At 42.5% G+C, this 21,210-nt stretch overlaps 1 protein-coding gene across 1 annotated transcript; it reads left to right on the top strand.

Moving 5' to 3' along the window:
- The first annotated feature begins 10,807 nt into the window (after window positions 1–10,807).
- On the top strand, window positions 10,808–19,316 carry KCNE2 (potassium voltage-gated channel subfamily E regulatory subunit 2). The gene is made up of 2 exons (XM_003927643.4): window positions 10,808–12,772; window positions 18,341–19,316. The coding sequence occupies exon 2, from the start codon at window positions 18,353–18,355 to the stop codon at window positions 18,722–18,724; it is 372 nt and encodes a 123-aa protein (XP_003927692.1). The 5' UTR covers window positions 10,808–12,772; window positions 18,341–18,352; the 3' UTR covers window positions 18,725–19,316.
- Window positions 19,317–21,210: the final 1,894 nt, after the last annotated feature.

Raw genomic sequence — 21,210 nt, 5'->3', positions numbered from 1 at the left:
CCTGGCTAATTTTTGTGTCTGTGGTAGAGATGGGGTTTCTACCACACCTGGCTAATTTTTGTATTTGTGGTAGAGACTGTATTGGCCATGCTGGTCTCGAACTCCTGACCACAGGTGATCCATACTCCTCAGCCTCCCAAAGTGCTGGGATTACAGGTGGGAGCCACTGTGCCCAACCCGGAACATCAAATAGCAGAGCAATAAGAAACATATTTCAGTGCCAGGCACGGTGTCTTATGCCTGTAATCCCAGCACTTTGGGAGGCTGAGGTGGGTAGATCACAAGGTCAAGAGATTGAGACCATCCTGGCTAACATGGTGAAACCCCCTCTCTATTAAAAATTCAAAAAATTAGCTGGGTGTGGTGGCACATGCCTGTAGTCCCAGCTACTCGGTAGGTTGAGGCAGGAGAATCATTTGAACCCAGGAGGCAGAGGTTGCAATGAGCCGAAATCATGCCATGCACTCCAGTCTGGTTGGCAGAGGGAGACTCCATCTCAAAACAAAACAAAACAATTCAATTTATTACCTTAAGGGGAGGGGCAAGAGAGACAAGTTCGAAGAGGCTTTTCATGCAAAAGTGGAAAGAAGGAGGTTTAGGGCAACAGTGAGAAAAGGCAATGAAAAAAGCAAGATTCTGGGAGCAGTTGTCTGCATGACGGCTGAGACGGATTGTGACTCTTCTTTGCAATTGGCCATTATACTAGTTTATGATAGGACGCAAAAACCCAGGCACAGTTTTCAAAGAAGTTGGGATGGGTTATTAAGGTTCTGGTGGGTTTGATGCCACTCAGTGGCCAAACTCATACACCCATGTTCGTCACATGCAGAGGTTTTTTTATAACAGGACGCAGAGTCAACAATATTTGCTAATGAATTGGAGGTGTGGTAGGTGACACACACACACACACACACACAAAAGAAATCTAAGCTAATTCTGAGTTTTTTTGGCTTACATAACTAGAAAGAAGGTGGAGTCACTTTACTGTGATAGGAGAGGAGTAAGTTTAGTAGGAGAATTGACTTACGTTTGGACATCTGAAGTTGAGGTGCCTGTGAGAAATCTAAGTGAAAATGTCAAATGAGCATTTTGACACTTGATTCTGAAATCAGAGGAGAGGACTGGGCTGGAGATACAAATTTCCAAGCCCTCTACAAATACATGGATTTTAAATAAATCAACTTTATTGTGGCATAGTTTACACAAAATTATACACAACCATTTTACTTGCATGGTTCAATGAGTTTTACCCAGGTGACCACCTACAACAATCAAGATATAAACCAATTTGATCGCCCCCCCCCCAACCAAAATTCTCTCTTAATCCTTTGCAGTCAATCTTCCCCTCATCTGGTCATAGAAACTACTGCTCTGCTTTCTGTCATGATAGATTGTTTTTGCCTTTCTAGAATTTCTAGAAATGGAATTATATAGTACAACCTCTTGGTGTCTGACTTCTTTTGCTGAAATACTGTGAGATTCATCCATGTTGTTGTGTGTATCCTTTATTTGTTCCTTCTTATTGAATAATATTTCATCGTATGAATAAAACACAATTTGTTCACCCACTTATCTTTTGAGAGATATTTGGCTTATATCCAGTTTTTAGCTATTTTGAATAAAGCTGCTATAAACATTCATGAGTTTTTGTGTGAGAATATTTAAAAAATTTCTCTAGGTAAATACAGGTATTGATCGACTTACGACCTATGCAACTACGACCATTTGACTTTACGACCACAATTGCTAGCCACGACTGCTCCGCGTCTGGCAGCGCAAACGTTGCCCAGCTGGGCAGACAACAGTGCGGACCAGCTTCTGGCAACACTACCATCTCCGCGTGCACCATTTTAACTGTGCATATAGCCTACTCAACTTACGACCAAATCGTGTTACGACCATTCTGCGGTCCTGACCGTGGTCATAAGTCAAGCACTACCTGTACCTAGAAGGGGCATTGTTGGAAAATTTGGGTCCAGTTACCAAACTGTTTCCAAGTGGCTGTATCATTTTACATTCCCAAGACAATGTATGAAAATTTCACTTAGCCCACGTTCTCACCAACACTTGGTGTTGTCAGTCTTTCAAAATGCAGCCATTCTGGCCAGGTATGGTGACTCATGCCTGTAATCCCAGCACTTTGGGAGGCTGAGGTGGGCGGATCACTTGAGATCAGGAGTTTGAGACCAGCCTGGCCAACATGGCAAAACTCTGTCTCTACTAAAAATACAAAAATTATCCAGGTGTGGTGGTGTGCACTGTAATCCTAGCTACTCCTGCTCAGGCAGGAGAATTGCTTGAACCCAGGAGAGGCAGGTTGCAGTGAGCCAAGATCTCACCACTGCATTCCAGTTTGGGTGACAGTGCGAGACTCCACTGCAAAAGAAGAAAAAAAAAGTAGTCATCCTAGTGAGTGTGTAGTGGTATCTCATTGTGCTTATAAGTTACATTTCCAATGACGTTGAGCATTTATGTGCTTATCGTATATCTTTTTTGGTAGTGTCTGCATAAACCTATTGTCCATTATTATTGAGTCATTTTTTTTTTCAAATGAGTTCTTTATATATTCTAGATGCAAATCTGTTGTATATTCTAGATACAAATCCATTGTGGTTATTTTTCCCAGTCTATTATTTGCCTTTTTATTTTCTTAGGAGTAAAAGACTTTAATGATGAGGCCCAGTATGTCAACATTTTCCTTTTATGATTCGTGTATTACTTAGTTTCTGTTTCCTCCATCCACTATTAAGATTTTCTCATTGCTTTTGATTTTAAGCATTTTATGCAAAAGTGTGACTTTCTTTGAAATAATTCTCTGAAGTTTTTAGTACTTGAACTCATGGCTTGATTTTTTTAAAAAGCAGTTTTGGAAAAATCTCAATTACTATTTCTTCAAATATTGCTTCTGCATCAGCCACTTTCTCCTCTCTTTCTGGGATTCCAACTGTACGTCTGTTAGTTCTTTTTCCTATATCTCTCACACTTTTTTTGGGTGTATTCTGTTATTTTGTTCTGTGCTTCACTGTAGATATTTTCTGCTGACTAGGTTTCTAATTCACGAATCCTCTCTTCAGCTTTACCTATGCTGCTGGTAAATCCATTCTCTAAATGGATATATTTAAAAAATAGATTTCTACAGAGATTCTGTTTATTCTGTTTATTATTTGGAAATTTGCATTTTTCTGGAAAAGTATATATTTCATCCAAAACTTCAAATTGTATTTCCAGAATGACTTTTTATTTAGTTGATTTTATTTTTATTTGTTTTCACTTTTGTTCCCTTCTGTTTTTATCTTAAAGTTTCATTCATTCTACATTCTTAGTTTATTTTGTAGTTATTTTGCTTTTTGAGTTTAATGAGTTTCTATTATTTTTCTCTTACTTATTTTTATTTTTTAGAGACAGGGTTTCACTCTATCACCCAAAGTAGAGTGCAGTGGCACCATAATGGCTTACTCTAACCTAAAACACCGGGGTTCAAGCCATCTTTCCATCTCAGCATCCTTAGAAGCTAGGACTACAGCCATGCACCACCATTCTCAGATAATGTTTTTTTAAAGTTTCTTTTATAGAGATGGAGTCTCACTATGTTGCCCAAGCTGTTCTCAAACTCCTAGCCTCAAGTGATCCTCCTGCCTCAGCCTCCCAAAGCATTGGGATTAGAGGTATGAGCCACCATGCCTGGCCTCCTTTTCTTTTAATGAATTCATTTGCTGTATAAACTTGCCTCTAGGGTTCACACTGTCTGCATCCCAGAAGTTTTCATATATGGCATTTCCATTGTAATTTAATATCTTAATATTTCTGTATTTTCCTCTTTATCCATAAGTTAAGTGGTGGTGTACTTACGTTTTGGTTTTTAGATATATCAAGGTGTACTTTTTTTTTTTTTTGAGACAAAGTCTCACTTTATCTCCCAGGCTGGAATGCAGTGGCATGATCTCTGCTCACTGCAACCTCTGTTTCCTGGTTCAAGCAATTCTCCTGCCTCAGCCTCCCAAGTAGTTGGGATTACAGGTGCATGCTACCACGTCTGGGTAATTTTTTTTTTATTTTGTAGATACAGGGTTTCACCATTGTTCAGGCTGGTCTCAAACTCCTCACCTCAGGTGATCTACATGCCTTGGTCTCCCAAAGTGCTAGGATTATAGGCGTAAGCCACCATGCCTGGCCTTAAAGCGTACTGTTACAAAATATCCAGGAGACCGGAGAGACCAGCAGGTGAAAGGAGGATTTCGTTAAGGTGGCCGCTGGCTTAGAGGATTAGCATCCCAAGTCTGAGCCCTGGAGAAAGAAAATGGGGTACTTTTACACATTCAGGATGATGCAGCAGCTAACAGGTTTACAGAAGTTAGAACAAGGAAGTTAATTAATTTGCAACATGTCTTGTGATGTACATTACGTTTGAAAAATAGTATTTTGAGAAATGCATTGTACATTCTTTAGGTGTTATCTTGTCCTGTGACCTTGCAGCTGGTCAGTAAGAAAAACAGGAGTCTTGAGATGCCTGGGAACTTTGCTGAGAATGTGGGAAGAATAGATAAGGTAGGTTTTACAATGAGTTAGTTAATTTTAAGCAGAGCTGGGGGTTAGGTTTTATATTAAACACCACACAACATAGCAAAATTTATTATATAGCAACTACAAATTATAAGGTTTTTACTATTATTGCTATTATTTAATTCCCTTATTCAGTATAGAATGTGTTTTTGTTTATTTGTAATTTAACTGCATTGTTGTAATAGATCCTGGTCTATATAAAGCTGATATTTAAAATTTTGGTTAGATTTCTTTTAGGACCCAGCACATGGCGAGTTTTGAAAACTGTTTTAGGGACCTTGTAAAGAATGCATATAACTTATTGGTTAGGTGTGGTTTCTTTCTATTTTATAAAGGTAATTACTTCTATTACTCAAATATTCTATGTGTTTACATTTTTTTTTAAATCTATCATTTTCTGACACCTAATTCCTACCATTGTGGATGCCTCAATTTCTTGTTAATCTGCCTGTTTTGCTTCAAATATTTTGAGTCTACATATAAGCCCATGATTTTAGTATCTTCCTAGCATGCTGTTTCTTCTACTAAATTGTAGTGACATTTAGTAGCCTACAGCTCACCTGAAATTTCACTTTTTCTTTGATTTCTGCATTTTAGCCTTAGCTTTTTTCATCACTTTATTTTCAACTTTTTATTTGTTTTTATTTTAGATGTTTAGATCTTTAGTTATTTAGATCTTTATTTGAGACAGAGTCTTGCTGTTTCAGCCGGACTGGAGTGCAGCACCAAGATCTGGGCTCACTGCAACCTCTGCCTCCCAGGTTCAAGTGATTCTCATGCCTCCAGCCTTCCAAGTAGCTGAAATTACAGGCATGTGCCACCACGCCTGGCTGATTTTTATATTTTTAGTAGAGATGAGGTTTCGCCATGTTGGCCAGGCTGGTCTCGAGCTCTTGGCCTCAAGGGATCTACCTATCTCAGCCTCACAAAGTGCTGGGGTTACAGATGTGAGCCACCACCCCAGGCCTAGATGTATATCTTTAAAGAAGCATATAGCGAGATTTTATTTTGTTATTCAATTTAATAATACTTCTTTTAATAGGTGCTTATTTTATTTATGGATATTGTGATTATAGATATATTCAGATATTATCTTACTCATTGGGGCACTTATAGTAAAAATATTGTAAACTGGATGACTTATAAATAACAAAAATGTATTGCTCACAGTTTTGGAGGTTGGGAGGTCCGAGATCAAGGCACTGGCAGATTCGGTGTCTGGTGAGGTTTCCCTCTTCAGTTCACAGATGGTGCCGTCTAGCTGTGACCTCACATGGGAAAGGGGAAGGCAACCTCTCTTCTAAGGTCATTAATCGCATTCCTGGGGTCTCCACCCTCTCGGCCTAATCACCTCTCAAAAGCCCTAGCTTTTAGTAATATCACATTGGAAGTTAGGATTTCATTATATGAATTTTGCAGGGAAAAAACATTTATGCCACAGCAGATATATTTCTACCACCTTATCTGGTGATTTCCGTTTTTGTTTTTTGTTTTTTTTTGTTTGCTTTTTGTGTGTTTTTTTGAGACAGAGTCTCGCTCTGTCGGCCAGGTTGGAATGCTGTGGTGCGATCTCGGCTCACTGCAACCTCCGCCTCCTGGGTTTAAGCGATTCTCCTGCCTCGGCTTCCCGAGTAACTGGGATTACAGGTGTGTGCCACCATGCCCGGCTAATTTTTTGTATTTTTAGTAAAGATGGGGTTTCATCATGTTGGCCAGGCTGGTTTCAAACTCCTGACTTCAGGTGCTCCACCTGCCTGAGCCTCCCAAAGTGCTGAGTGGAATTACAGGTGTGAGCCACTGTGCCTGGCCAGTGATTTCTGCTAAAAAAATTTTTTCTTAAAGTATTTTTCCCACCTTCATTTCCATTGGACGGGTAAAACATTCTCCATTTGCTTTTATTTAAACAAGAAATGGATTTTGCTGTGTTTCAATTTACAGATTTAATTTGTTTCTCGTGATCACCCACACATTATTAACATGATAGGGCGTACTGTGTGAGGTCAAATACTGCTCCACGCTGGGAGAACTCATTCAAACAACACAGCAGAGCTGTCCCTTAAAATTGATTTCTGGGAAGATAAGTTTACTTTTTAATTTATTCATGCAATTTAATTCCATTTTAATTTGTTTTTAAGGGAACATCACATTTCATATGAAAAAATAAGATTATTTTCATGTCCTGCTTGTGAGAAATAAATGTATTTATAATGCAATAAAGTAAAATTGAATGTACAATTTTGTGGCTATGTGTTTATGTGTCTTTTTCTGGAGGGCATTTACTAATGCATGTCCGGTTCTCAGAACTCATGACTTCAAAAGGTTAAGAGCCACTGGCTCAGATTTGTGTTCTAGGTGCCCCTGAGGCTGTGCGTCACTGGTCCTAGAGGATGTTTTGTGGAAAAAAATGTTTCTACCATCACATATATTTGGGAAATGCTGTGAAGAATAGGCAGAATAATGAGAATCCCCCAAGTCTCCTTTTGGGGGTTTGCCATGCTCAGCTCCTATTGAAGACAGAAATTCTGCCATGAAGAAACCTCCAACTTTGTCAAGTCAAAGTGCCCCACTTTAATTTGATCTCAGAACCTTTGTTTCTGAAATCACTTAGCCTCCCACTGAACATTATGGGAAAGAAATGATGCTCAAGAATATTCTCAACCTTTGCGTTATACCACACTTATAGGGAGCTGTTTTGTAAAACTGCTTCTACTGAACTCCGTGTTGACTTTGTGCTTTCAGCCAATTTTGAGGAACTTCATTTTTAAAAAGGCCAACAGCTGTTTTCAACATAATAGAGATGTCTAAATGACTTGCTCTTCAAGAAAGAGGGAGAGGGTTGGGTGTGGTGGCTCACGCTTGTAATCTCAGCACTTTGGGAGGCCGAGGCAGGTGGATAACTTGAGCCCAGGAGTTTGAGATCAGGCTGGGCAACATGGAAAAACCCGTCTCTACAAAAAATAATAATAAAAAAATTAGCTGAGCCTGGTGACACATGCCTGTAGTCCCAATTACTCAGGAGGCTGAGGTGGGAAGATCACCAGAGCCCAGAGGCTGCAGTGGACCATGATCATGCCACTACACTCCAGCCTGCAAGACAGAGTGAGAGTCTGTCAAAAAAAAGAAAAAAAAAAAAAAAAAGAAAGAAAGAAAGAGAGGAAAAGAAAAGGAAGGAAAAGAGAAAGAAAGAGGAGAAGCATGGAGAAGTATCCCAGCCAAGGAGGGTGGTGAGGAGAAATCCCACAATGCAGCTATATGGCATGCTGAGCGAACAACCAGTCAGGGCTGGAGAAGGAGGATGGAGCGGCTGGGGATGTCTCCAGGGAAAAAAATGAAACTGACAAATTATCTAGTGAGGCAGACCATGTAGAAAATTGTACTGCGCTCGAGCATGTCACAGAGCCCTTGAGGGCTGCAGGAAGAGGATCAAAGATAGCTAGGCAAAAATGAAAAAAAAAAAAAAAAAGTGAAAGAATTATTAACTTCAAGAAAAACAAAAACCTGTATAGATGTAATTGCAGTTCACTACTGAGCCCATCAAATAACTATATTTATATCATCATAACGCACACTCTCAAGTTGGATTTAACCCTAAATTGTGATGTGATGATATTGGGAGGGTGTGGAGAAGGGAAGTGGGTATGGCTGTGGAGGCTAGTATCACCTACTCCAACAGGAAGTCAGTAGATAGAGAAGCCAGTGTGTTTAATGCAGGGTATCTCCTATCGGGATCAGCATTAACCGACTGGAAGATCTCCGAGAAGATTATCCAAATTTCCGTACTCCCCATCACGTGTCAGAAGCAGTCCTGCTCTAAGGCATCTCATTAGCCTGGTGGTGGTTTGCACCCGCAACAGTCCCCTCAGAAAAACACAGCAGCTTGAAAGGCACAGTCCATGAGAAATAGTCTTCTACAGCTCTTCCTTTTTGAAAGAATTTTGTTTTTTGTTATTGCTGGATGGCAAACAAAATAACATCTGATTATATATCCAAATGCAGACTCAACTCCTTGCGTTTTAAAAAGACATTTCATATGTAGGCAAAGGAGCTCTTGTAAAGGTGTAGGCTGCAATTTGATTTTTTTTTTTCTTTCTGAGACAGAGTTTTGCTTTGTTGCCCAGGCTGGAGTGCATGGCATGATGTCGGCTCACTGCAAGCTCTCTGCCTCTAGGGTTCAAGCAATTCTCATGCCTCAGCCTCCCACGCAGCTGGGACTACAGGTGTGCGCCACCACTCCTGGCTAATTTTTGTATTTTAGTAGAGACGAGGTTTCACCATGTTGGCCAGGTTGATCTCGAATGCCTGAGCTCAAGTGATCTGCCCACCTCGACCTCCCAAAATGCTGGGATTACAGGCATGAGCCACCGCGCCCGGCCTGCAATTTGATTTTCACAAAGGATCTTTGCTTTTACATCCCTTGTTTTTCTGGGCATGTACCATTTCACCCTCTTGTTGGGGACGATGCCGAGCGAACCCGTTGAGAGCCTGCTGCAGAGATTAAGGAGACGGCAGCCTGTTAGGAACACTCAGCAACTCTGGCTTTCCATTTTCTTCTCCAGCCTCTGGCTGCTGCAGGGGTCATATGAGCACTCTGCTTCTGCATCCATTTCTTCCAGGCCCCATCTCCTTCCATACCTTAGTCTGTTCTCACATTGCTATGAAGAAATACCGGAGATTGGGTAATTTACAAAGAGAAGAGGTTTAATTGGCTCATGGTTCCACAGGCTGTACAGGAAACATGATGCTGGTAGACCTCAGGAAATTTATAAGCATGGCAACAGGCAAAGGGGAAGCAGGCACACCTTATGTGGCTGAAGCACGAGGAAAGGAGGGGGGTGCAGGAAAGTGCTACACACTTTTAAACAACCAGATCTTGGCCAGGTGTGGTGGCTCATACCTGTAATCCCAGCATTTTTGGAGGCTGAGGTGGGTGGTCAGGAGATCGAGACCATCCTGCCAACATGGTGAAACCCTGTCTGTACTAAAAAACAAAAAACAAAAAACAAAAAACAAAAAAACTGGGTGTAGTGGCATGTGCCTGTAGTCCCAGCTACTCAGGAGGCTGAGGCAGCAGAATTGCTTGAACCTGGTGGGTAGAGGTTGCAGAGAGCCGAGATCACACCACTGCACTCCAGCCTGGGCCACAGAACGAGACTCTGTCTCAAAACAAAACAAAACAAAACAAAAACAAAACAAAACAAAAACAGATCTTGTGAGAACTCTACCACAAGAACAGGACTGGGGGATGGTGGTAAACCATCAGAAACCACTCCCATGAGCCAATCACCTCCCACCAATGCCCACCTCCAGCACTGGGGATTACAATTCAACATGAGATCTGGGTGGGGACACAGATCCAAACTCTCTCCTTCCAGCTTCTCAATCTAGTTCTGTGAATTGTGTAGCGGGATATAGGTAACAGCTGTCTAAAAATTAAGGAGCTACTCTTCACCTGATGCTAGCACGTTCTTTTCATTGGTGAGGTCTGGTTAAGCTCTACTTTTCACTGGCATGTGTTCTTGCGTATTTCTTCTAAAACAATAGCAAAAACTAATATGTGTAGGGCACTTACTATCCTATCTCGTGGCGGGTTCTGTGCTAAGTGCTGTATATCTGTGATTACAATTTAACTTTTATAACAAGCCAAATGAGCAGGAACTCTTATTATCTCTAGCTTACAGACGAAGAATCCAAAGACCGGGAACAGTAAGTGATTTGCTCACCTGGTTGGCCAGCCTCCATAACACATCGCCGTCCAGTTCTGCCTTTAATTACCAAAGTGTAGACCAGCACGCTGCTTTGACTCTCCTGTCCTCGGCCGGGAGAATTCAACAGTGAAGTTAAACAACAAAGGCTGCTTTCGAAGATCGGTCTCAGTTCCCCGTTTCCACCAGCAGGTGGCACCGTCTGCCAGCGGAACGTTTTGCTTCCATTCCTGCAGAGGCACGCGCTCCGAGGCACCGTCAGAGCGTTCCTTCTGGCCGGGTTTGCCTATCTTGTTCAGCGAAGGCCACTCATGAGGACAAATGATGTTAATGAGACGCTGATGTGGAGTTACAGAGATCCTTGAATTTCTTTTTTTCTTTCTTTTTCTTTCTTTCTTTCTTTTTTTTTTTTTTTTTTTTTAGACAGAGTTTCGCTCTTGTTACCCAGGCTGGAGTGCAATGGCGCGATCTCGGCTCACCGCAACCTCCGCCTCCTGGGTTCAGGCAATTCTCCTGCCTCAGCCTCCTGAGTAGCTGGGATTACAGGCACGCGCCACCACGCCCAGCTAGTTTTTTGTATTTTTAGTAGAGACGGGGTTTCACCATGTTGACCAGGATGGTCTCGATCTCTCGACCTTGTGATCCACCCGCCTCGGCCTCCCAAAGTGGTGGGATTACAGGCTTGAGCCACCGCGCCCGGCTCCTTGAATTTCTTTAAAACACACCTAACAACGCTAACTCTGCAATAATTTGTAGATCATTTTAAAGCTTAGCCATCTTCTCTCCCAGTGTGCTTGGAGCCACATGGTTCAGAGCACCATTTAATGTGAAACTCCAATTTTAAAACAAGGTGAACCTTCGTTTTACAAAACCGTAAGTCACAGAGTAGTGACTTGAAGTGATTTTGATTGAGTGAGTGTAATCTCCATGGTGCCATTTAAATTGGATTCAAATCCAGATGGCTCCACTGCTATGTCATCCCGACCTCTTGTGCCCTGATTCCCCTGGCTAAGTTCACAATACCTTCTACATGGGTATGGGGTACTGGGGTTGTGGCAATGATTACCTGAGGTTAATACAATGAAAGCACATGGTAAGCACCCCTCAATGATAGCCAATATAAAGACCCAATCCTCCCAATTCTAAGGGTCCCCACCATGATAGAAATGGATCTTTTGGTAGAGTTTGTTTAGCTCTTGCTAGGTCTTTAAATACTTGCTAGGGGCCAGGCACAGTGACTGACCCCTGTAATCCCAGCACTTTAGGAGGCTGAGGCTGGAGGATCCCCTGTGGCCAACAGTTTGAGACCAGCCTGGGCAACAGAGCAAGACCCTATTTCTACAAAAAATAAAAATTAGCCAGGCATAGTGGTAAACACCTGTAGTCCCATTACTTGGGAGGCTGAGGCAGGAGGATCCCTCAAGCCCGAGAGTTCAAGGCTGTAGTGAGCTATGATTGCGCCCTGCACTCCAGCCTGGGTGACAGCATAAGACTGTTTCAAAACAACAACAACAACCAATAACAAAAGCCGAAACCTCAAAACCTCTTTGTTGGACTTACTTCCATCTTCATGTAGTACCTTAGTATACTTGCAGCCAGTTTCCCTTTTAAAAGACAACAGTGTTATTATAAAGCCATTTGAAAATGGTCCCATGGAGGGGTATTTACACAACATTTAGTTTATGGGCAGGTCTTTAGAACGCGGCACTTGCCTGGAATTATACTGACCGCCTCAACCCATACCAACCACCCAGAGATGGCTATTCTCAGTTCCTCCTCCTCCTCCTCCTTCTGGTTTGAGACAGAGTCTCACTCTGTCACTTAGGCTGCAATGCAATGGTGTGATCTCGGCTCACTGCAACCTCTGCCTTCTGAGTTCAAGTGAGTCTCCTGCCTTAGCCTCCAGAGTAGCAGGGACTACAGGTGCGTCCACACACCCAGCTAACTTTTGCATTAAGTAGAAATAGGGTTTCACCATGCTGGCCAGGCTGGTCTCGAACTCCTGACCTCAGGTGATTCACCCACCTCAGCCTCCTAAAGTGCTGGAGTTACAGGTATGAGCCACCACACCCGGCTCTTCCCATGTGTTCTGGCAGGGAATGCTGTTGTCCCCCACGCCTACCCTAAGAGGAAGACTTCTCCTGGGAAGAGATGCTCACTGTGCCCAGGCCCTGCCCTGACTGGAGCTGGCAGAAAGGGTCCCAGAGGGAGAACTTGTGCCACTCTGCCCAAAGCCAGAGTCCCTGAGGCACACACTCCATCAGGCACCAAGGTTAATTCCAACTGCCAGTTAGTATTTAACTTTCCATACATGATTAGATTAAACATGAGGGTTCATAAAAGCCTAGGATTGTAGACTGCAGTTGCAAGGGCTTAGATGGTCGTAAGCTGAAGGTGCCCAGCTGGCTGAGGCTTATGTGCAACCCAGAAGGGAGCTCGCTAACGCCAGCAAGAAGGTTCAGAACAGCCCAAGCTTTGGAAAGGAATTTCCTTGCCCACACGCTGCATAGGTAAGTCTTAGTACACATTCTTTATTTTTTGAGAAATTAAGTAACAAACTTAACAAACTTATCTTTTCCAGAAAATGATCAAAAGAATGGTTTTCCTGGTACATGGCCTGGCTCCCTCATCCATTCTTCCTTCTTTCCTGCTTGTGTTTTCCTTACTTCTTTGTTAGTTGACTTAGCATGAAAATTTTGAGAGTTTTTTAAATGGGGAATTCATGGTAAATGTAGGTAATCATATTGTTTTCTCTTCTTGATATAAAAATGAAAGACTTTGCTGCCTTTTGCAGGCCCGGGTGATGCAAATGATCTACTATCTTTCAAGAAAAGAAAACTTTGGACTTTGGGGTCAAATAGATGTTACTTTCCTACTAGTGTGCCGATTGCCCTTGTCATGAATAACACACATTCGTGACAGGAATGGCTGGAATTAGGGGATCATTCTGTAGCCTGGAGACAGGGCACAACTAATGACACGTGTAAGCCCAAACTGTGGTCTCCGTCTTGTGTCCTGTACCCAGCTGAGCCGACCGGTCACAGCAGTGGAAACAGAGAGTTACTGGAATGTGTGACCTCTGCAAGGGTAGTCAGTGCTGGGCACTGGCTTGGGTGACATGGGTTCTAGGCCAGGCACTGTGGCCAACTTGAGAGCCCTGTGATCTTGAACAGGTGACTTAAGCTCTCCACCTATCAGGGAACAGGCCAGCCTAAATCATCTTCTGGGGCCCACCTGTGCCAGGACTCAGCAAGAACCATTCACTGGAAATGTAGCTCCTGCCAGGTTGAAACACATCAACTGCCCATATTTGACCATTTCTAACCTATATAAATGGTTATTTCACATGAGTCCCAAGAACCTAACAGTTGCCTTAGTATTACTAAAGTAAGTGCCTATTATGATATTCTACTTAGGGGTAGGATAAGTATGTGTACCAAATACAGTTTGTTTTATTTTGATTTTTCAGATAGGGCCTCACTCTGTCATCCACACTGAGTGCAGTGCTGTGATCATGGCTCACTGTGGCTTTGTCCTCCCAGGCTCAAGTGATCCTCTCAAGTAGCTGGGACTATAGGAGTGGGCCACCACGTCCAGCTAATTTTTTATTTTTTTGTAGAGGTGGTGTCTCACTCTGTTGTCCAGGCTGAGCTCGAACTCCTGGATTCAAGCAATCCTCCCGCCTCAGCCTCCTGAAGTGCTGGGATTACAGGCATGAACCGCCGTGCCTGGCCTCCAAATGTGGTTGATGCTTATCAGTCAAAGAGTAATTCTGGGAATAAAAAATGGAAGTCAATTCACTTACAATTCGAATGTCTTAGCATAATGTCCTTCAATGAAGCTGCTCTCACACACTGTGACTCGGTGTTTTCCTGTGGTCAGGGAGCAGGCGTGGACCACTCGGCCACAGCGCATGCATCAGCATTCAAAAAATGATTCCCTTTTGGAGCCTATTTATTTGGCCTGCAGGGGTCGGCACTTAGGTATGTAATCCCCATGGGCCCTTTCCATCCCTGTGATGAAGTCTTATCAAAAAGCACTCCTGACCTGCTTAGCAGTGGGGCCTTTGTTCACATTAGAAGGGTTGAACAAATAACGGACAGTTGGGGCCACTTAGCTGGAAAAGGCTGGTGAATGCTGCGATGCCTGCACCTGGAAATCAACCCTGTAACTCTAGGGTAATTCAGCATCGAAGTCCCTCATCTCAAAGACCTTTTGTGGCAGAGATTCTTGGATGGGCCTTAGGGGGCCCAGGAGTCCCCTGAAATTGAATGTAGAGCTTCTTATGTGCATATGTATACTTTCTTGGGGAAAAATAAAGTCACATCATTTTATTTTACTTTTTGAGGGATCTGTGACACTGTCCCCCACCCAATCCCCACACCCCTTAAAAATAAATTATGAACCACTCACTGTCCTGGTAGTTTCCAATTGAATTCCACAGAGAGAGGAATTCACCAAATCTTTCGTAAAGATTTGCTATGTGCCCATTGCTGTGTAGGGTGCTGGGATTCAGAGATGATTAAAGCAATCCCTGCTTCCAGCGGTTCAAGCTCTCCTGTCATTGGGTCTCCAGTTACTTCATCTCACTAAACATGGTGAAGGTAGGAGTTTATAGAGTGGTTTTGATCACACGAATAAGCACGTAATATATGGGCAACTGAAAAACAAACATGGTAATTGCAGAAGGGGCACAGAAAAAGGTCTCTGCCTAGACCGGGGGAGGTCAGGGAGAGTCCTGCGGATTGGTGACAAATGGCCAGGGTTCCTAGAAGAGAAAAAGAACTACATCCACAGAGCCAGAGCCTGTCTCTTAATTTTAAAAAAAGGCCTGGCACAGTGGCTCACACCTGCAATCCCAGCACCTTGGGAGGCTGAGGCAGGGGAATCACTTGAGCCTAAGAGTTTGATAACATAGTGAGACCTCACCACTACTTTTTTATTAGGAAAAAAAAGTTAATTGAAAATAAAAGGGTGAGAGCACCAGTGACAGTCTTGAGTGGATTAAAGCCAGCTCAGCTAACTTTTACAGCAGACTGTATAATTTTCAAGGGAAAAAACACATCTCTGTTACATTGCTTAGGAAGTGTGCTTGGTATACACCTTGGGGGAATCTTATCCATTTGTTTAGTTTCCTTCCAACCCACCAGTCTGTGTGGCCAGGAGAGGGAGAGAATGATCTTAGAGCTCTCTAAGTAACAGAACTTAAAATATCAGACAGAGAAGAATATATTACCTTGGTGACGGTAATTCTCAGTGAGGAAAATCCTGGGGAGGTATGCTCTGTGGGAGAAATGCCTGCAAGTTTGTTTAACAGGTTTATTTGGTTTATTGAAGTTCCTTTCCCAGACAGAAGATCTGAAACTTCTCTTTTCGCAAAGGAAAGAAAAGTTGTGCTAAAGAGACGGGCACGTCTTTAGAACAGCAGCAGACAAACCCACGCTGGGTTGCTGGGGCTTTTACTAATTGCTAGTCATGGATTTACCGCCTGTCTGTGCTCCTTCTAGCTTTGTTGAATCCTATCTAGGAACTGTGTTCAGCTCCATTTTCTGAGCTCCCTTGTCTTTCTATCCATACCCGTTACAACTCTTTGCACACTGCATTGCATTCGTTTGGTTTCTCCCATTCAGCCGAGCCTCTCACAGAGTTCCTGCCATCTCTGCAGTTTCATTGCCTAGCACAGTACCTGGCACTACGAATTAACATGAATCAAACATCCGCTGAGTGCCTTCTATGTGTCAGACATCTGCTACAGCGAGCTAGACAAAGTTGGCAGACATGACAGCCGAGTGGAAAAGATGAGACCCTAAACCACCTCAACCAATCATCAAACAACACACACACACACACACACACACACACACAAATTTATATACACACACACTATATATATGTTATATACATGTAGGTATAAAAAAATCTTTTGCCTTGCAATCATTCGCCTTGATGTTATGTCTAAAGCCCCACAATTCTCTAAAAACAGAGATGTATAAAAAAGCACACCTATATAATTCTCTGAAAACAGAGAATATAAATGAGTCATTACTTCATTTGACTGACATTTGTTGAGTGCTTGTTATAAATATGGCATTATTCTAGCTGGTGCGAGGTTGCCAATTTTTTTTTTTTAAACAGAAGTAATATAAATATATACGTACACATTTAGTGACTGCATATATGAAGCGTGCTTTTGAAGAATAAGGCGCTGTTGGAGAAAAATGGTGGTGGTGTTGGGAAATGATTTAGAGAAGAGCCAGGTAAATCTTCTCAGAAGTGGCAAGGAGGCTGGAACCTAAAGAATGAGGAGGTGGAAGGTGGTAGAGAAAGGCAAAGCTATTCTGGGTTGAGAGAACAGAATGTGCTGATGTCCTGAGGCAAGAGAGCTTACAACAGGGCGGGAAGATGTCGGGTGTGACCCAGCTGTCCTGAGCAAAAGGTAACTGAGGAGGTGGTCAGGAGCCTGCTCAGCCAACGGGGTAAATATTGTTAAAGAATTAGGACTTGATTTTAAGAACAACTAACCATCATTTTAGAGGCAAACAAACAGCACTATAATTTCCCCTTTCAAAAGGGCGCATTGGCCGGGCGCGGTGGTTCATGCCTATAATCCCAGCACTCTGGGAGGCTGAGGTGGGTGGATCACCTGAGGTCAGGAGTTTGAGACCAGCCTGCCCAATATGGTGAAATGCTATCTCTACTAAAAATAAAAAAATGAGCCTGGCGTGATGGTACATGCCTGTAATCCCTGCTTGAACCCGGGAGGCGGAGGTAGCAGTGAGCAGAGATTGTGCCACTGCACTCCATCCTGGGTGACAGAGTGAGATTATGTCTCAAAAAAAAAAAAAAAAAAAAAAAAAAAGTGGGCACATTGATGGCTATTCCAGGCAGAGAGGGGTACATACAACCCCAAAGAGATGGCCCTGGGGAGGGCTGTTATATTACGTTGTTTTTTTTTTTTTTTTTTTTTTTTGAGACGGAGTTTCGCTCTTGTTACCCAGGCTGGAGTGCAATGGCGCGATCTCGGCTCACCGCAACCTCCGCCTCCTGGGCTCAGGCAATTCTCCTGCCTCAGCCTCCTGAGTAGCTGGGATTACAGGCATGTGCCACCATGCCCAGCTAATTTTTTGTATTTTTAGTAGAGACGGGGTTTCACCATGTTGACCAGGATGGTCTCGATCTCTCAACCTCGTGATCCACCCGACTCGGCCTCCCAAAGTGCTGGGATTACAGGCTTGAGCCACCGCGCCCGGCCCTATAGTACGTTGTTGAGATTGGATTATCCAGGTGAGAGATGCTGGCAGCTGGGCAGTGCCAGTGGGGATGAAAATGTGAGATGGATTTGAAAAATAGGAATAATCCCTCAGATTGTTTCTTGGCATCACGTACCTAAAATATTTCTTTCAAATATGGATGTACACACCCCTCCTTTTAGGATACTTGGGACAATGTGTCACCTAGACATACGGGAAGGAACAAATTGGACAGTCTGTCAATGCCCCTTGACATCTTTTCCCTTGATGTTATGTCAAATGCCCCACAATTCTCTAAAAACAGAGAACATAAATGAGTCATTGCTTCATTCGGCTGACGTTTGTTGAGTGCTTGTTATGAATGTGGCATCATTCTAGCTCTTGTGAGGGTACTCATTTTTTAAAAAACAAAAGTAATGCAAGATTACTGATGAAAATGTGGAATATGAGAAAAGCATAAAGAAGGAAAGACGTATCTCTAAGTACGCCACCCACTGTTAACATTTTGATCTATGTATTTCTAATGTTTTCTCCATTTTCATAGATATGTCGATATTTACATGCAATATAGATATCAAAGTATACATATAATTTTGTCTGCCATTAAAATTTTTATTGTACAATAATCATGCATTGTAAAATAGTGAATAAAATGTATACGGTTAGTGTAAAGACTAACAAAATATGCATTCAATCACCAGCCAGGTTAGGAAGAAATACTGTTAACTCTCCCCCTGCAGCTCCCTCCCTCCCTCCCCTTACGTAGCCAAATCCAGAAAAGATCTGTTTTCCTAACCTTGTTCACCTGTTTTATTATTTAAAATGCAGCAGGAGGGAAACATGCCTATTTTATCCAATTTCACACGGACGCTGGAAGGTGTCTTCCAAAGGATTTTTATTACTTATATGGAGGATTGGCGCAGGAACATGACAGCTGAGCAAGAGGCCCTCCAAGCCAAAGTGGATGCTGAGAACTTCAACTACGTCATCTTGTACCTCATGGTGATGATCGGAATGTTCTCTTTCATCATTGTGGCCATCCTGGTGAGCACTGTGAAGTCCAAGAGACAGGAACACTCCAACGACCCCTACCACCAGTACATCGTAGAGGACTGGCAGGAAAAGTACAAGAGCCAAATCTTGAATCTAGAAGAATCAAAGGCTACCATCCATGAGAATATCGGTGCGGCCGGATTCCAAATGTCCCCTTGATAAGGAAGAAAGGTACCAGGCCAACACCTGACATCCAGACATGAGATGCCAGTGCCACGAGGCAAATCCAAATTGTCATTGCTTAGAAGAAAGTGAATTCCTGGTTCTCTGTTGAGAATTCTCATGGAGATTATGTGGTTGGCCAATGAAGATAGATGACATTTCAGTCTCAGTGATTTACGCTTGCTTGTTGGAGCAATATTTTGTGCTGAAGACTTCTTTTACTTTCTGGGCAACTAAATGTCATTTTAATCAATTCAATGGTAAAAATAAAGCCAAATTTGAAGTAAAGTGTCTGGGCAGTGGCCGTGGGACAGAAAGGAGAGATTTACAAAGCACTGAATCTTCTTTCTCATGAAACATCATTTGTGTGTGACAAATTCCATTTGTAAATAACCCAGATATATTAGGTAGAAGCTGAGGTTCAAAAGCTACCACTTACATATGAAATTGACATAGGGTCATTTATTTATAATATTAATTCATGAGTGTTGAGTCTCAAGAGATGAATAAATGAACCATAAGCTTACCTTATATTTATTGTTTTCCTGGCCTTTAACCTATTTAGAAATCTTAAGACAGAACAAACATTTCTCCTTTTTCCTTTGAGACAGTGTCTTGCTCTGTTGCCCAGGCTGGAGTGAAGTGCTGTAGTCTCAGCTCACTGCAGCCTTAACCTCCTGGGCTCAAGTGATCCTCCCAGCTCAGTCCTCCCCAGCTACTGGGACTACACACACGTCTGCCACCACACCCAGCTAATTTTTGTGTATATATATATGCATATATATATATACACACACACACATATATGTGTGTGTATATATATATATATATATACACACACATATATGTATGTATGTATATATATATATATATATATATATATATATATATTTTTTTTTTTTTTTGTAAAGACAGGGTCTCACTATGTTGCCCAAGCTGGTCTCAAACCTGAACAAACATTTCAAAGGACAATCCATACCATAGAAGTCAAATATTTAAGAACTACCCAGTATAACAAGAACATATTTAAAAACTAACATTTAAAGTTCTGCAGAAAATTAATCTCAAAAAGTTCTCATTAAGGAAAAAAAATTATAATGTTGCATTATAAATGTATTCTTTTAACTTTAGTTTTCCTCTGTTTACAATTACTTATTTGCATTTATGTTTAAGAAACTAAAGATACAGAAAAGGTCTAAATTGCTGACGCCTTCTGAAGACCTAGACAGGAACTACTTAATATTTTGTACCACGGGGTGCAGGATATCATAGAATGTCAAGGCTGATCATTCTACTGTTGGCAGAACACTTCATTTACATATGAGAAAACTACAGTCCACTAAGAGGAAATGATTTCATTCACTAAATTGGGCAACATTGATCTACTTGGTTCACTGGCCTAGACCCCAGGAGTATAAAGATGAACAAGGCCGGGCACAGTGGCTCATGCCTGTAATCCCAGAACTTTTGAGGCCAAGGTGAACAGATCACCTGAGGTCAGGAGTTCAAGACCAGCCTGGCCAACATGGTTGAACCTTGTCTCTACTAAAAATACAAAAATTAGCCAGGTGTGGTGGCAGGTGCCTGTAATCCCACCTACTGGGGAGGCTGAGGCATGAGAATCGCTTGAACCTGGGCGGCAGAGGTTGCAGTGAGCCGAGATTGCATTACTGCACTCCAGACTGAGTGACAGCGTTAAGACTCCGTCTCAAAACAAAAAACAAACCGATGCACAGGATCCCTAAGCTCAGGGAACTTATACAGTAGAGATGGAGTCAGACACTAAACATTATAGCACAATGTGACAAAGCCCTAACAGCGATCAATGAAAAAAGGATATGGCCAGCCAGCGCAGGGACAGGAGGACATGTCTAACACAGGTCAAGGTCTTCTTTCTCAGAGGAGCTGAGAGGAGCAGGTCAATAGCAGCAGAGAGATGTGGAGCCTCACCATTCCACAGCTTCATGCCTCCTAGTTTACCTGTTCTCCTGACTCCCCAGCCAAGACACAGCAATGATGGGCAAGGCCTCAAGCCTCAGGGCACTAGGACAAAATTCAGAGAAAGAGCTCTTCTTCAGAGCACGCCTGTAGGACTCCTTACTCCAACCACAAGATTTGTCTCTTTAAAATTACAGAGTGAGATATATACAATGTACCTACTTCCTAATAACACATTTGCAATTATGCCACCTGAAGCATTCAGTACAGTGTTAGAGAAAACCATCCATATTCCAAGAGCAGATGTAGGAAGAACAGCCTCCCTCCTCAGATCAGAAACCCAGAAATGCTGTCCCACTCAGAAACATCCATCCCAGAGAGCCTAGAGCAGCCATTAAGGCTTTAAATCCCAGGCCTCTGCTCTGCATCTAGAGAGAAATCCGAGGTTTCTATCAGGTGACAAAGACCCTCTCCTTAACCAAACTATCAAGCCCCTCTGATTCCTCTTTGACTAGAGCCCAACCGTGGCCCTATAAAAACTGCAG

This window comes from Saimiri boliviensis, chromosome 18 (genome assembly GCF_048565385.1).
Source record: "Saimiri boliviensis isolate mSaiBol1 chromosome 18, mSaiBol1.pri, whole genome shotgun sequence".
Lineage (NCBI taxonomy): Eukaryota > Metazoa > Chordata > Mammalia > Primates > Cebidae > Saimiri > Saimiri boliviensis.
The sequence above is the reverse complement of the archived record's forward strand: the minus strand, read 5'-3'. Positions and strand labels throughout refer to the sequence as shown.